Source organism: Vanessa cardui, chromosome 28 (genome assembly GCF_905220365.1).
Source record: "Vanessa cardui chromosome 28, ilVanCard2.1, whole genome shotgun sequence".
NCBI lineage: Eukaryota > Metazoa > Arthropoda > Insecta > Lepidoptera > Nymphalidae > Vanessa > Vanessa cardui.
Genome location: NC_061150.1, coordinates 2345078 through 2362580, shown reverse-complemented (window position 1 = coordinate 2362580; position 17503 = coordinate 2345078). Strand labels below are relative to the sequence as shown.

At 34.0% G+C, this 17503-nt stretch overlaps 1 protein-coding gene across 1 annotated transcript; it reads right to left on the bottom strand.

The window, feature by feature from the left end:
• Positions 1-1243: 1243 nt before the first annotated feature.
• LOC124541757 lies at positions 1244-11054 on the bottom strand. The gene is made up of 3 exons (XM_047119701.1): positions 10917-11054; positions 3213-3297; positions 1244-1538 (listed from the first exon to the last, which is right to left on the bottom strand). Exons 1-3 carry the CDS (start codon positions 10933-10935, stop codon positions 1244-1246), a joined length of 399 nt encoding a protein of 132 aa, XP_046975657.1. The 5' UTR covers positions 10936-11054.
• Between the last annotated feature and the right edge of the window lie 6449 nt (positions 11055-17503).

Below are 17503 nucleotides of genomic sequence, written 5' to 3'. Positions count from 1 at the left end.
TGAAAATGTTATCTTATGTGAGTAACTATAACACAATAGTACTTGATTATTATTTCAGAACGATACTTTTAAATATATTTCTAAAAAAGCAAATGATATAAGGTGCATTATATTTGGATGAGTATTAAATTATGTTTAAAAATGTTAAAAACTAAAACTGGCTGTGTTATTCATGAAACACAGATTATACATTGTTATTGCTTATCGATAATGTAATTGAGGCAATTAAAATAATAAAAAGGTTTATTAAAATCTAGATTATTTTCATTGTATGATTCTGTTCAATTTTAAATGTTACCAGAAAAAAACGGTAAAGTTATAATCTAAAATTATTACCAGTAATTAAAGCCTCGCTAACTTTTTATTTAAATCAGATTGCAGTAATTTAAAATGATATATCATATAAATATTAGACAACGAGTAAAAGAAAAAAAACTAACAGATAAACATTGGAAGTTAACACTTTCGCTGTGGCATAATTTTCAATTGTTCCATTCCTACGGTACGAGGCGTTTAAGACCTCGTATAAAAACTATCATAATACAGCTACGGCGCTCATTAAAACGTTTAAGAAGCTACAACTCGTTGTGATGTGATCGAATTTTATGTCTTCGGTGCGGTACGTGGTCAAAAAGACTTCGTATTAAAGTAGGTACACCATAGCGTTCTGTTTTAAATAGGCATCATATAAATATATTTATCTCTTTTGTACAATAAATCAAACAGAAGTTACGGCCGCCGCATCGTAGAGATATCTACATTTATTTAGCCGGACCGCAAGGGAGACACATACGCAGTAAATAGCCTTTTCTGCGCCCAGTGCGAGCTTCTAAAACTGCGCCCTATTTAAGCAGACCCTTTGCCTATTTCACTGTCTCACTCACTAAAACGTAAACGCAGGTTTACTACTGCAAATGCGTTGCCCATTAACGATAAACACTAAACACAAATACGCTCGTTCGCTGCCAAAAAAATGAGCGCGATGTATGTTTTTAATGATACTAGCATGTAAGTACGTTTGTATTGGAATCGAGTACTAGGGGCTCAGCGGAATCTTAACAAGAGCTAAATGAAAAAACAATAGTCCTGCCCAGTCCGTCTATTCTTGGGCCATGTAGTACATGAGTACGCCCTGTGCCTGGGCACCGGTGGCACCACCCTATTTACGCCACTGCACATACGAGGCGTATAAGACCTCGCTCCGCAATGATCGTGTTGAATTAATGGATGAAATAAAACACAATTAAAGTTTTGATTTCATATATTGGTAGAAATACTCTCGTTCGCCATTTATTAACTTTAATAAAACGTAATCGTAATTTACAAAGCCTTCGCCATCTTTGGTACGGCTTAAAAAACTACTCAGCTCTTTTTTAAAACAGTCTGAGTTAGAATTTATTGAATTTAATTTACTAAATATAAAACCTTCAGCGAATAAATCTTCAACGGATATAGTTTTTCTATTTGACGTAGGGTTGATTTGGGAATTCGATTTTTGTATATCTTCGTGGAGTTTCCGTTGCTGGAATTGTGAAGATCTAAAAAAGAAAAAAAAAATTAATATTTTGTCGTTGACTGATTTTCTTTTATTGATTTTTTGTTGTGGCAGCACTGTCGTTACAATATGTGGGAACACAAAAATGAATCGAAGAATTATTCAATTATTTCAATTTAATTAATACAATTATTCAATGGTTGAATTATAATGTGTTTTGATATTACGGTGCATGCGCCATCTTGTTTATTTATAATTAATCGTCGGAAAAGAGTATCAAATGGCGTTTGAACTGTGCTCTAGTGAAACGGTCCTGTCATCGGTAGTAAGGCGGCCATCTTGGATCGATAATTACAGCCCGTAAATTTCCCACTGCTGGGCTACTGCTTCTTCTCAATTTAAGGAGAAGGTTAAGAGCATATTCCACAAAGCTGCCGCAATGCGGGTTGATTCAAATATGGCATAATTTTGTATAAATTAGAAATATTTAATTTACCTCACGATGTTACGAACGTACATGAAAATTCAACGGAGCTTGGGTTTGAACCCGTAATCATAAGTTATGATACGCGTTCTAACCACAGGCCCATCTCGGCTCAAACATATTTCATGTTAACTGTTATTTGTTTATTACAAATAGTTTGTAATCTATGTCAATTTATAATATTAATTATAATCTATGTTTGTTGTCGAAGCGCTCGGCCCTTGGAGTAGTGTGCAAAAGCTCCATCAAAAGTATAACAAATCGCCTCATTGCCTCCACTGGTGACAGGGTGGTTCGTTTGCCCAGAGGATCGGAATTGCGATTCAACGGGCAAATGCCGCTAGCATTCTTGCCACCATTCCACGCGGTCAAGTTTTATACAGTTACTAGTTTTAGTTCATATTTGTATATATTTAAGCATTTAATGTTGTTAATTCTTATGTAAATAAATTATCTATTTACATAATGGCTTTAATTATATAGAAATAATAGCTACTGCTCGCATCATGACTGCTTGGAATGGTGGTAAGAGTGCTTGCAGCATTTTCCTTCTAGATCGCAATACTAAATCTTAGGGAGAAAAATGAACCAGCCCTCCTGTTTTTATTGGAGACAGAGTCTATAGAACTGTTTTACTTAACTATTTATGTCCAATTGGGCTTTGTACGAGCCCGCCTGGGTAGGTACAGCTCACTCCTCAAATATTTTATTATCAGTAAATTAATATTTTTATGTTCCAGTTTGAAAGGTTTGCAGGACAATTGCAGACACATAATATGTAAGTTTCCAAGGGTTTTGCAATGACGATGCAAGGTATGGTTAATATTTTCTTCATTACCAATGTCTTTGGGTAGTGACCACTTACCATCAGGTGACTATATCAAATCAAATCAAAATAAACTTTATTCAAGTAGGTTTTTACAAGCACCTTTGAATCGTCATTTTACGTCAGAAAGTAGATTACACCGAGAAGAAATTCCGTACCTAGTTACTCTTTTTTTAACATTTAAAAAATAAAAAGTCATGTATCAGGTATTAGCTCCACGCTTTTTTATAACCTATAAAATCTTGCATCGAATAATGTGTCTTTTTTACCGATGTATTTTTTACAAGCGATTTCAATTTACGAAACGGCAAAGTTAAAAATGTCTGTCTATATCCCGTCCACTCATGTACTACATGTTTTAAAATTATTAAATAAGTTTTTAACAATATATATGAACGAATAATTACCTGCCCTGCACATATTTATTGTATTTACATATCCAGCCGTCAAAGTCTGTGTAAATTTCCTGCCATCCACTTTGTATTTCGTGTTCTGTAAAAAAAAAACAAATGAAATTTTAATTATGGAACATCAATGTGTCTTCTTTCTATCTTTACAACAACAACAACATCCTCTCCCTTTGAGGAGAAGGTTTGGAACATATTCCACCACGCTGTTCCAATGCGGGTTGGTGGAATACACATGTGGCAGAATTTCTAGGAAATTTGTCACACGCAGGTTTCCTCACGATGTTTTCCTTCACCGCTGAGCACGAGATGAATTATAAAGACAAATTAAGCACATGAATCAGCGGTGCTTGCTTGAGTTCGAACTCACAATCATCGGTTAAGATGCACGCGTTCTTACCACTGGGCCATCTCGACACTGACGTCACTTCGGCTTATAGCAATTAATATTAATTACAAGGTTTCACTTGAATAAATACACGCAAAATAAAATTAAAAAAAAGAACAATAGAAAATTTACAGATAATTAATCGTTAATTAAAAGAAAGAAATATGTAAAACTAGCGAACCGCCCCGGCGTTGCACGAGATATTATTTTTTTTTACTATGACGTAACATAATTATAAATTTTATCCTATGTGTTATCTGATGTATAACCTATATTACTGTATAATTTCATCCAAATCCGTTCAGTATTTTATTCGTGAACGAGTAACAAACACACATACATCCATCCTCACAAACTACCGCGTTTATAATATAAGTAGGATAAGATGGTACTAGTTTGTATTAAAGTAAAGTAATAGCCTGTAAATTTCCCACTGCTGGGATGAGGCCTCCTCTTTCATTAAGGAGAGGGTTTGGAACATATTCCACCACGCTTTTCCAACGCGGGTTGGTGGAATGCACATGTGGCAGAATTTCGATGAAACTAAGACACATGCAGGTTTCCTCACGATGTTTTCCTTCACCGCCGTGCTCGAGATGAATTATAACACAAATTAAGCACATATATATAGTGGTGCTTGCCTAGGTTTGAACCTGCAATAATCGGTTAAGATGCACGCTTTCTAACCACCGGGCCATCTCAGCTCTTAGTTTGTATTAAAGAATAATTTTAAAGTCGGTTTACATACATTAGATTATAAAGGTTATATTGGGTATGTTTGGTAAAATTATGATATATATGATAATTATGGTTGAGAGTAGGAACTAAGAAAATCAGTTCAGAATCTACTACTTCGAATCCTGGATAGTGTTGTACTTAAAGAGAGCAGTAATTTTATTTTGTAAGTATACCTAACTCCACACAATATACAACTACGGTCAGAAAAAGAAAACCTTCGTCAGTTTTTCAATTTTCAAATTCTTTCCTTAATCGAGTCTTAAACTCTTAGTACCTTTTGAATCTAAACGTCAAATCATTGCGACGCAATATTTCACTCTCGATCGGTGAAGCAGATTATCGCTCACACTGAGCACACGAAAATAGATCTTAAGGTGACGAACCTTTTCTTACTGCGACTATACAACCATACTGTTACTTCATTAGTCTGAATTATTTCGTATGCATAACCGTATCTGAAATAGATATATCTATACCAAGAGACGTACTACCAGGGCACGAAATACCTACACCTCATTGGTCAACAAATCAATACAAATCAAATCAAATCAAAATAAACTTTATTCAAGTAGGCTTTTACAAGCACTTTTGAATCGTCATTTTACAATTAAGTGAAGCTACCACCGGTTCGGAAAGTAGATTCTACCGAGAAGAACCGGCAAGAAACTCAGTCGTTACTCTTTTTTAACATTTAAAAAACGAATGCATCGTGTAAGACAATCTTAAGAAATTATTTCGTTTGTCATGGTAATGCGAATTAACCAATGAGCGCTCAAGGGCAATTTCCTTTGGGAGCTCAAAAACAATAACAGCCTGTAAATTTTCCACATGGGCTAAGGACTCCACTCCCTTTGAGGAGTAGGTTTGGAATAAATTCCACCACGCTGTTCCAATGCGGGTTGATGGAATACAAATGTGGTTGAATTTCTATGAAATTAGACATGCAGGTTTCCTCACGATGTTTTCCTTCGTCACCGAGAATGAGATGATCTATAAAAACAAAGTAAGCACATGATCAGCGGTGCTTGCCTGGGCTTGAACCCGCAATCATCGGTTAAGATGCACGCGTTCTAATCACTGGGCCATCTCGGCACTTTGGGAGTTTGTTTCATGAATTGGGCCTTAGACTAGAAAAAAAATGTATTTATTACTATCACGGATTCCGGTGTTGTCTTATTGTGACATAAAATATTTTGAATCATAAAATATACATAGACGATTGATACTAAGATTTTCCTATGACAATAAAACCTTTTTTAAAAAAACCTCTCATCGTTGCCTTGGCCTTTAATCATCTGACGCCATAATTAAAAAAAAAAGTCATTGTATTCATATAATTTACGTCATAGTGTGTGTACTATGTTGAGGTAAGGCTGACATAGTTTTGTAATTTTATTCTTAGTTAGGTATAAAGTAGAAAGTTATTTCCTTATAGATAATCTATTCGAGCTCGTAAGTATTTAGGTAACCTTTTACGTAACTCACGTGCGTACTTGTGAAATATACAGACGAATGTTATAGGACTCAGTATTAAATTGTACGTAATGGATTTTACAAACAATAGTTTTTAATCTATATGTATTGATAAAGAAGTATTCTTTATTTTTAAATTCTATGTAGGGTAACCTCAGTTACTAATATGAAATCAATTACTGTTACAAAGATATATTATTCGTAAATGACATAGGTGAAATTTTGGTGCAAATGAAAGCCAAAAAAACATGCTATATTATTGTGATAAAATATATTTATACCGGGTTCAAACCTAGGCGAGCACCACTGAATATTCATGTGCTTAATTTATGTTTATAATTCATCTCGTGCTCGGCGAGGAAAACATCGTGATGAAGCCTGCATGTGTCTAATTTCTTAGAACTTCTGCCACATTTGTATTCCACTAACACGCATTTGAACAGCGTGTTGGAAATTGGAATACGTTTAAAACCTTCTCAAAGGAAGAGGAGATCTTAGCCCAGCTGTAGGAAATTTACAGGCCGTTGTTGTTGTTGTTGTGTATTTCAAACAATAGTTTTTAATCTATATTAATTTGATAAAGAAGTACCTATTCTTTGTTTTATGTAAGGTAACCTCAAGTACTAATGTCAAATAAATCATTGTTACAAAGATATATTATTCGTACGCGACATTGGCGAAATAATCTGTGCCTTTACGGCGCAAATAAAATCCAAAAAATAAATTAAAAAAGCATTATTCTCGAGTAATAAAATGTATTTATATCAAATCATTGGACCCCAAAATTTGCAGTACAACTTTGTTAAAATCGTTGCGATTTGAGACACGATGAAACGAAAATGCGTCACGACGAAATAAACAATAAAAATAATAGTTATTAACTCTGTACTCTATTCAAAACAAAAGAAGACAAAAGTTAACCTAAACACATCTGACAGCGAATTGACGCGATCTCATTGGTCGAGCTTCATTAATCTGTGATAATTAATCATTGTGGGTTTGCACAATTGTTTTTATAATTAAAAACTATTTTGATTAAAGTTTTAAAATTATTAAAGTTTATGTAAGTAGTTAAGTGGAATAGTGTTGTATTATAAATAAACACATATAAATCTGTTAGTAATTACTATATAGCAGAGCTATTCAAAAATAGCAATGAATACGTCAATCTAAGCTTTAATTATCTTTATTCATTAGATGGGAATAGACTAATTTTATCGTGTGTGAATTGCACACACAATTAATTTATGAATTTAATTGGACAAAATTATATCTATAATTACAAACAAGTAATAAACAATATGACGTCACAATCGATGTGTCCTTTACAAAACCGGTCTTAGCACAATAAATACGTGTAAGTTATTAAAAAAAAAACAAACTTATCAGTGCGTTGACCTTTGCAATGATATTGACGTTTGTTATTGTTAAAAATAATAATAATCTTGACGTTACTTTCTATTGTTCACTTATTTTTAATCATTGATAATATTTGATAAATATAAGAATATATGGACGAATTATTGAGATTAGGGTCTTAATTTAGTAAAAAAAAGTGTTTTTCATAATGTTGACATTTCAAAAAAAGTATCTTCAAGTCATAAATGATAATATTTATGACAAATAATCTTTTACAGCAGCAGATCAAATTCTTTATCAGCATATCTTCATAGAGCTAAGATGGCCCAGTGGTTAGAATGCGTGCATCTTAACCGATGATATCGGGTTCAAACCCAGGCAAGCACCACTATATATATATATATGTATGTGCTTACTTTGTGCTTATAATTCGTCTCGTGCTCGGTGGTGAAGAAACCTGCATGTGTATAATTTCATCGAAATTCAGCCATATGTGCATTCCACCAACCCGCATTGGAACAGCATGGTGGAATATGTTCCAAACCTTCTCCTCAAAGGGAGAGGAGGCCTTTAGCCCAGCAGTGGGAATTTACAGGCTGTTGTTGTTGTTGTTGTTGTGGTCATAGGGACACCAATGTCCTTATGATCCCAGGGCCTCCACTAGGTTGAAGACAGCGCTGGGTGGAGCTCGATTTCGATGTCACTTACGAATGTCTTGTTCACGATATGTGTGTAAATATATGAATAGTTAATTAAATGGCATTTATTTTATCTTAAACTCAACCTTGCGTGTAAAAATACACACGGTAATGTCTTTTCCTCATAACCTTACACTTTAAAAACTGCAAGGAAACTTAAAAGGTGCCTTTATTTATTTTTTATTCATACAGACACAATGATGTTCTAGTAAACAGATATGTCATTAACGCGCAAAAAGTGAAGATTAGAAAACGTCCTAATTGGGACGTTTGCCTTTGGTCGTTTTCATCATAATTATGCCAATAATACGTCATAATACATCATAATTATGTAGTAATACGTTTTGCGTAATTAAAACATCTAGTAATCCCTTTTACTTATTATTTTTTATCAAGCTATCCTTTTTACTTGTCACGAAATTTAAAATAAACGGTCCCCGGCGCGGCACACTTTTTTCTGTTGTTTAGTATGGGTATAACATATCTGTTTATTAGAATATCATTGTACAGACATATGTTCGCTATAACTTATAATCCGCATATGAATAATAGGGTTTTAAGAAAAAAATAAGCAATAATATTTTTTATCTAAACGGCGCATGCGCGGACGTCAATGTATTCGTGCGTACGTCTAGTTCACAGGCTGGTAGTTAGAAATCCGATCAACAACAAAAACAACAACAACAGCCTATAAATTTCCCACTGCTGGACTAGGCCTCCTCTCCCTTTCAAGAAATGGAAGAGGAGGCCTTATCCCAGCAATGGGAAATTTACAGGCTGTTACTTGGCAATAGAATAGATACGTGATGTTTGAACACTTGCAAAGAGCCTTAAAAATAGTTTATTCTTGTTTAACTTAGAGTTGACTGAACAAGGATGCCTTTGGCCATGGCATAATTCGCACAGATAAAAGAAACATCTCTGCCATAACATTAACCTGCATAATTATGGCCTTCAGTAATATAATAAGTCGTCTTGTTTATAAATTAAACATCGATTAAAACGACTTGGAGATTTAAGGCAGTTTTAGTATATGAGAATTATACTTAAGATTTAAGATCATATGAGAAAAATATTCGGGAAGACTTATTTACTTGGTGGTGGGGCTTTGTGTCTGGATAGATACCACCCACTGATCAGATATTCTAGTACAAAACAACTTTATTAAGTATTGTTGTGTTCCAGTTTAAAGGGTGAGTAAGTCAGTGTAACTAGAGGAATTTCCAATAATACTTATCTACCAATGTATGTGACATTGGTAAGTATGATTGGATGATGGATATGATTTTAACTTACTCATTAGCAAACTCATTCTTTCAAATGTCAGTAAGGGCAGTGCAGTAAATAGCCTTTTCTGTGCCCTGTGCGAGCTTCTATAATTGCGCCAGTACCAGGGGTACAGCGGAATCGTAACAAAAGCAAAACCAAAAAAACAATAGTCCTGCCCAGTCTGTCTATTCTTGCGCCCCCGAGAGTCTACGCCCTGTGCCTGGGCACCGGTGGCACCGCCCTATTTACATCACTGAGTAAGGCCCCAGATATTGCAGAAATCTTTGGGCAGTGTCTTCAGGTGAACTCCAAAAACTTAAGGTTACACGTAAAATGTCGGAATTAATACTTAGCACGAATAGTAATAAAGTCACGTACAGCACATATTATGTGAATTGATAATTTTGGACAATAATATATACATGGACAATTTATTAATTATTTATCAGTATGATATTGGGAAATCCGGACAGTTGCATTTATTTGCCAATGCATTTGTTTCTCAAATAATATCTTTGAACGTGATGCCATTGCCTTTGGAGTATCTATTGTATTATTTGACCTATTTGATATAATGTAATAATAATAATAAAAGTCTGTTAATATCCCACTGCTGGAAGAAAGGCCTTTAAGGAGAATCGTTAGGAGCATAAACCACGAGGCTGCTCCAAAACGTTTGTGGACACATGTATCATAATATGTATAAAATCAAATCAAATTAAACTTTATTCAAGTAGGCGTTTACAAGCACTTTTGAAACATAATTTTACAATTAAGTAAAGCTACCACCGGTTCGAAAAGTAGATTCTACCGAGAAGAACCGGCAAGAAACTCAGTAGTTATTATTTTTTAACATTTAAAAAATACAAAGTCATGTTAGTTAAATAGAATTATTTAAATTAATATAATATTAATATGAACTATTTTTTATTAATTCTCATTGGATGTTACAACAAATTTACATTAAAAACAAAAATCTTGTGTTGTTTTTGTCTTCTCTGAGGTTTTTATTTCCGAACCGGTGTTAATTTCTTCTCAGACTCCGAGTCTGCCTACCCAAGTTATAAAAAATAAAATTTAATACAAATAAAAGGCGTTACGAAGTGTCGTTTGATACAGTTTTTAAGCTAACCAACTGAATAAACACGCGCTATGTTTTTATGGAACATTGCAAATTACAAAACAAAATTGAATCATTGAATTTTACAATTTATGAAAATTTTATTTTATGCCAGCTACTCGAACTGGCTTCGAATGACTAAAAAGGGTCTGCATAGAAGGTTTATATTGAATTACATTTTAGGAGTACTATTCAGGGCGTACGGAAAACATTTTTTTTTTTTTTTATTACGGTCGGATTGCTTGGAATACAGGCACGGGATTGCCTGATGTTTTCCTTAAGAAAGGAATGGGAACTGCTGGTTTTTTTTTTATTTGTCGGTTTTGCGTTGTACCGTATTATTAAATATATTCATTTTATTTCATTAAAGATTGGGTATGTTTTATACTACAGTAACAAAGTAGGCTTGAGTTTATTTATTTAGCCGAGATAACTCACAATTGACGTATCATATACATCAAATTAAAACTTGATTATTGCGTTAATTTATATTTTTAGACATTTAAAACATTTGCATATTTTATTTAATTAATCTCACACAACCTTTGCATACAATCAAAATAATTAAAAAAAAAAACTTCAAACGTCATTATGACATTTGTGCCGAATTAATTAAAAAAAAAAAACTATATTTAAAAATAGAACAAGCAATAACAAACCTTTGCAGATAATATCCATTTTGTCAATCAATCACTCGCGATCACGAAATGTACGTCCGAATTGTAAACAAAAATAAAACCAAATGATACTGTTTGTTTATAACTATGAACGATATGTAAACACGGCGATAGCGGGAGTCAATGCCTGCTGTAGTGACGTGCGATTGTCGATAAAAAATATCGATACGTTTTTATACTGACCTACTTATTACGATATGGTAAATGCTTTTATTTTTTTATGAATACTGTGTGACAATCATTTGATTTGTTAATGTATATAAATCCGCATTTGAATATTTTTATTATATACTGTTTTTATTGTATTATTCTTAGCCTATTTCATCTTATAACTCAAAGTTATAAAATGAAACAAGCTAAGAATTACAAAGTATACTAATGAAAATAATTAATGGTAGTAACGCGCGTGTGTGTATGTTTGTGTGACGCAAGACTTAAGAATGTAAAGAAAAAACAAAATTTAAAAATTGTTTCATCTATTTACCTCTGTGGTCGAGTAGTGTGAATACCGGTTTTCATAGATACTTCAAGGTCCCGGGTTCGATTCCGAAAAGCAGCCTAGCAATGCTGAGATAGGGTATTGGTTTGACCGCGTGCATCTTAACCGATGATTTCGGGTTCAAACCCAGGCAAGCACCACTATATATATGTGCTTAATTTGTGTTTACAATGCATCTCGTGTTTGGCAGTGAAGGAAAATATCGTAAGGAAACCTGCATGAGTTTTATGTCATCGAAATTCTGCCACATGTGCATTCCACCAACACGCACTGGAACAGTGTGGTGGAACATGTTCCAAAACCCTCTCCTTAGTGGGAGAGGAGGCCTTAGCCTAGCAGTGGGAAATTTACAGGCTGTTACTGTACTGCTGTTTATTAGGGGTTTGCGGAAATTCAGGCAGCTGGAACTAAAGCTCTGAAACTTAGTAAAAGCACACAAATTAACCGTTTAAAACCAGTAATTAATGTTAGAAGAATGTAAACAACACCTAACTTTTTCTAGTGCTTGTCAATTTGTTATATCGACGATTGACGACCTCCGTGGTCGAGTGGTGTGTTTTCATGGGACGCCACTCCGAGTTTCCGGGTTCGATTACCGGCCGAGTCGATGTAGATTAATTACCATAAGTTTTCTATGTTGTCTTGGGTGTGGGTGTTTGTGGTACCTTCGTTACTTCTGATTATCCATAACACAAGTGCTTTAGCTACTTACATTGGGATCAGACTAATGTATGTGATTCTGTCTCATATTTACTTCTAGAACGTTCCAGACGATGTCAAGACGCATGCGTAATGAAATGGATTCTAGAACTTTCCATAATATTTTCCATAATAATACAATAATATTCCATAAAATTTCTATAATATCCATTATATTCCATAATAAAATCACTTGTTCTTTTTTCAATAAACCGTTTTAATGGCTAATCGTATTTGTTAGCGCCTGATATAAATAGCATAGCAACCTACTTACCTACCACCTATTGTATACGCATGCGCCCACATATTACCGTTCTAGACGGTACGCACACAATACTCAAGCTTTGCACCCCTAATAGTTACGAAAAGGTCGTTATTTTAGATTCAAGTTGCTTGTAAATTCCCAAACCATACGCACGGCCAATACAGAGCTGCTAGTTTTTATGCAAATGAGTTTTCTTTGAACTCATCTTATATAATAAATAAATTGGCGTGATTTCTATAATTAACAATTACTTGAAATAAAACTAGTTATAAAGGATTTGTATCATATGACATCCCGACGTTTCGAGCACTTTACAGCGTTCGTGGTCACGGGTAGACTCAGTCTACCCGTCACGTCACAGTCTACGTCAAAAATAATTAAGATACGCGATTGAAATCCGTTATAACTAGTTTTATTTCAATGTGTAATAATCGCGAAAATTTAAGACAACATTATGTAACAATTACTTTATCGTTTTAGTCGAAGTAATGCATACGAGTACAGTACTACATTATAAAAACTCATTTGCATTTGTTTAATCGCTCACAAGGAAAAATAATTGTGGGCAGACCACGGTGGAGAGAGAATATAGAAGGAACCACCGGGAAAGACTAGATAAAATAAGCACAGAATATGAAAAATTGGAAATAATTGGAGGAGGCCTATACCCTACTAAGGGGTTCCTATAGTATAAAACAGAAATAATACAAAACTAACATAGCTATAAGTATTTTCAACCGACTTCCAAAAGGAGGAGGTTATCAATTCGTCTGTATTTTTTTTATGTTTGTTACCTCATAACTTTTCACTGGGTGGACCGATTTTGATATTTTTTTTTTGTTTGAAAGGTAGTGCTTCCCGTGGGGTCCCATTTTTTTTTTATTTTTTTCCGATGATGGTATCCATATGAAAACGACATAAGTCTTAAATTTCCATAATGTATATGCGCGACAAAAAAGTGAATAACTGAAAATCACGTTAACCAATTTTGATAATTCTTTTTTTATTATAAAATATATACTTCAAGGGTAATTTGGTAAGGTTCTGAGCACAGGATACATGACAAAGTAACGGAACGGAAGGGAACGGAACAATTCTGAGGAGCACGTTAGCGATACTCAGTCGAATCTTTTATTTATAGGTTATTTGGATATTTGAGTCACCTTCCGTAATGTGGTTATGTTTATGTAATTATCATAGTCGAATATTATAATCAACTAGCTACTACCCCGGCTTCGCACGGATGCAATACTGATACTAAATATACTACAGAATTTGTTTATGTACGACATCACATCGCAAACTTCTAAAATTATCAGTGTTTCTTTACTATATTGTTCATGTATTAAGTCTATTTTTGCTTTATTCGCAAGTTTCCTTTGAAATTGTCCTCGAAGTAGTTTCTGACTCATATAAACGGAACGCTTAATCTATCCATATTAAAAAAAAATAGTTAGTCAACATCAGCTTCACTTAAAATCAAAAAATAAATAAAAATTTTAACAAAAAGAAAAACTTCACTTAAAATCAAAAAATAAATAAAAATTTTAACAAAAAGAAAAACCGACTTCAAACAAAACACTATTTTAAAACAAATGAATATGCACGAAAAAGTAATAAAAATAATTGCGTATTCAACATATTTTTTAGAGACTTCCTAAGTTAAATGAAATGAAAAATATTAGACTACTTCAAAGTCGATTAACGATTATATCATGTAGTTATAATCATTGTTATATTTGGAGTCGGTGTCAGCCAATAAAACCCTACATAACCCTACGTATATCTATCAAAAAACAATACGAGAATACTTTATAAAAATATGCTTTTTACAACTTACTTTTTACACAATAATATACTGGATCAATCAAGGGGCTCGTATCGCTTCTTTCTTTTGATTGTTGGTGTAAGGGCACTGTGGCTGACACCGGCTCCAAATATACCAATAACTATAACTACATGATATAATCGTTAATCGACTTTTAAGTAGTCTAATATTTTTCATTTCATTTTACTTAGGAGGACTCTAAAAATATGTTGAATACGCAATTATTTTTATTACTTTTTGTGCATATTCATTTGTTTTAAAATAGTGTTTTGTTTGAAGTCGGTTTTTCTTTTTGTTAAAATTTTTAGTTATCTTTTATAAAATATGTTAACATTATAGGAAATAAAAAAGGCTTTATTATTATTATTAATCGCTCCAAGCCAGACAATACGGAATATATAAACATTTAACATATATTTATAGTAAATAATTAATTGACATCTTTTATTTAATGTATCATAATGACTAGCAAGTGCAATCGTTATTAATTACAAAACATCGATATATATGTAAATATCGATAAAATAACAAGCACATCACTACAGCTGAGGTCGTTCTGTAACCGGTTACAATGATTTCACTTTTACTATCATTTTAATAAAATATTACAATATCTCGAATTATTATGTATTATCGAGCCATGTCCGACGTGGAACTCGATTTTGAAGATTCAGTAAAATACTAAAGACACATCAGTACGTCACAAATGTATGATGCTTTTGATGAATATGATGAATATTTGCCGCAGAACCGATAACCGTTGGGGGAAACGTGTTCTAGAGTGGAGACCGCGTCTCGGCAAACGTAGTGTAGGACGTCTTCAGGCACGGTGGAGTGACGGTATACGCAAGACGGCTGGCAGGAGCTGGATGCGAGTAACCCAAGAACGATCTCAGTGGCGTGCAATTGGAGAGGCCTATATCCAGCAGTGGATGGAAATGGGCTGATGGATGGATGGATGGATGAATATGATAACAGTGTTGGTCTGAATGTTACGTCAATTGCGTCCATGATAGATCGTACTGGACAATGATATTCTAATAAACAGATATGTTATATCCATACTAAACAACAGAAAAAAGTGTGCCGCGCCGGGGACCGATTATTTTTACATTTCGTTAAAAGTAAAGAGGATAGCTTGATAAAGACAATAAGTTAAAGAGATAACTAGATGTTTTAATTACGCAAAACGTATTACTACGTAATTATGATGTATTATAACGTATTACTGGCATAATTATGATGAAAACGACTAAAGGCAAACGTCCCAATTAGGACGTTTTCTAGTCTTCACTTTTTGCGCGTTAATAATATATCTGTTTACTACAACATCATTGGTACTGGACAACAAAAAATATGTCTAAGATACATCCTGTCTCATCATGTGCATGAGATAATTAAATACTTTGATAGAAACCTCTTTATTTAGAGATTTGATTCTGGCCAGTGAGAATCATGTTAGAAAAACTTGAAATGTCAGCTGGCAGAAAAAGAAGGATGACGGAAGGTGTCAGGGCTTATAAGAAAGATTGTAACAAACCAATACACGAATCCAGCTGTAGTTTTGTTGTATTATTCCCTGAATGTGTATGTCGAAGATGATGATTATTATACAATTAATGAGTTTATGATCGAAAGCACACACATTGGGAATGAAACGATCGCCTCCTGGCTATTTCATCTCATATTAAATTGTTTATTTATATAATACATACAAAAAAAAAAACCCTGAGTTTCTTTCGCCGGTTCTTCTCAGGTCAGGGTATTTTCTTTCCGAACCGGTGTTAGTGTTTCAATTGACCATCAATAAGAAAGTGTAATGCTTCTATATTGAATAAAGTTATTTGAGTTTGATGATTTATATTCCATAAAAAAAAAAGAAATACTGACAATATTACAAGTTTCGTAATATGATGTCGTAAATAAACAAATTCTGTAGTATATTTAGTATCAGTTATTGCACCCGTGCGGAGCCGGGGATTGCTAGTGTAGTCCTCGTACTATCACAAATATGAGCTATTGGCTCGTTATGTCACCAGTAGCTAGGGATTACACGTCCGCTCTCACCACCGGCTCGCGCGCGACTGTCCCCCACTACCCGTATACTCGAGATGAGTATACAAACACTACAGCTAGTTTATAATAAATACAACACTATTGCATTTAGCTACCCACCCGCGATGTCATGGGTTGCAGAGTAAAACAACGCAGGTTTGGGTCGTTATTAGCCCAGAGGATCGGAATATTATCATTTAGGGTGGAAATTACATAATTAATTGTTTTAAATTGTTTTATTAAGATGCGCATATGTACAGACAGATTTATAAAATGTTGAGATTAAAATAACCTTACTTTTTAAATCATAGTGATGAACAACGTTTATTTTAAACTAACGGTCGTTTCATTTGTTTTTCTTGATATTTTTTATAGCTTATAAATATTGTCGTTAAATGCAACTTAATTTTTTACATATTTGACATTAAAAAATTGTCTATTATATAATCCATTCCAATCACAAAAGCGGACACAAGCAAAATAAACTTTACTTGGTGGTAGGGCTTTGCAAGCCCGTCTGGGTAGGTACCACCCACTCATCAGTTATTCTACTGCCAAATAACAGTACTCAGTATTGTTGTGTTCCAGTTTGAAGGGTGAGTGAGCCAGTGTAACTGGCTAGTAAAACAGGCACAAGGAACATATCATCTTAGTTCCCAAGGTTGGTGGCGCATTGACAATGTAAGGAATAGTTAATATTTCTTACAGCGTTATTGTCTATGGGTGATAGTGACCACTTACCATCAGGTGGCCCAAATGCTCGTCCACCAACCTACTCCATAAAAAAATTCAACATTTTACGTCAAATATAGCTAAGCTATTAGTATGCTGTATGCCATACTCATTTTCGTATTCCATACAGTGTATGGAATACGAAAATGAGCTGGCCCAGTGGTTAGAACGCGTGCATCTTAACCGATAATTGCGGGTTCAAACTCAGGCAAGCACCACTATATATATATATATATATATGTGCTTTATTTATGTTTATAATTCGTCTTGTGCTCAGCGGTGAAGGAAAATATCGTGGGGAAACGTGTTTATAATTTCATCGAAATTCTGCCACATGTGCATTTCACTAACCCGCATTGGAACAGCGTGGTGGAATATGTTCCAAACCTTCTCCTTAATGGGAGAGGTCTTAGCCCAGCAGTGGGAAATTTACAGGCTATTACTTACTTACTTACTCTTATGGAATACGAAAATCTAAGCTTTGTTTATCT

What these genes read in the sequence shown, in the direction of transcription:
- LOC124541757 (XM_047119701.1), bottom strand. An exon ending in AATAAATATGTGCAGGGCAG is followed by an intron (nt 1,539 to 3,212) that starts GTAATTATTCGT and finishes TTTCTTTTTTAG; the next exon opens with ATCTTCACAATTCCAGCAAC.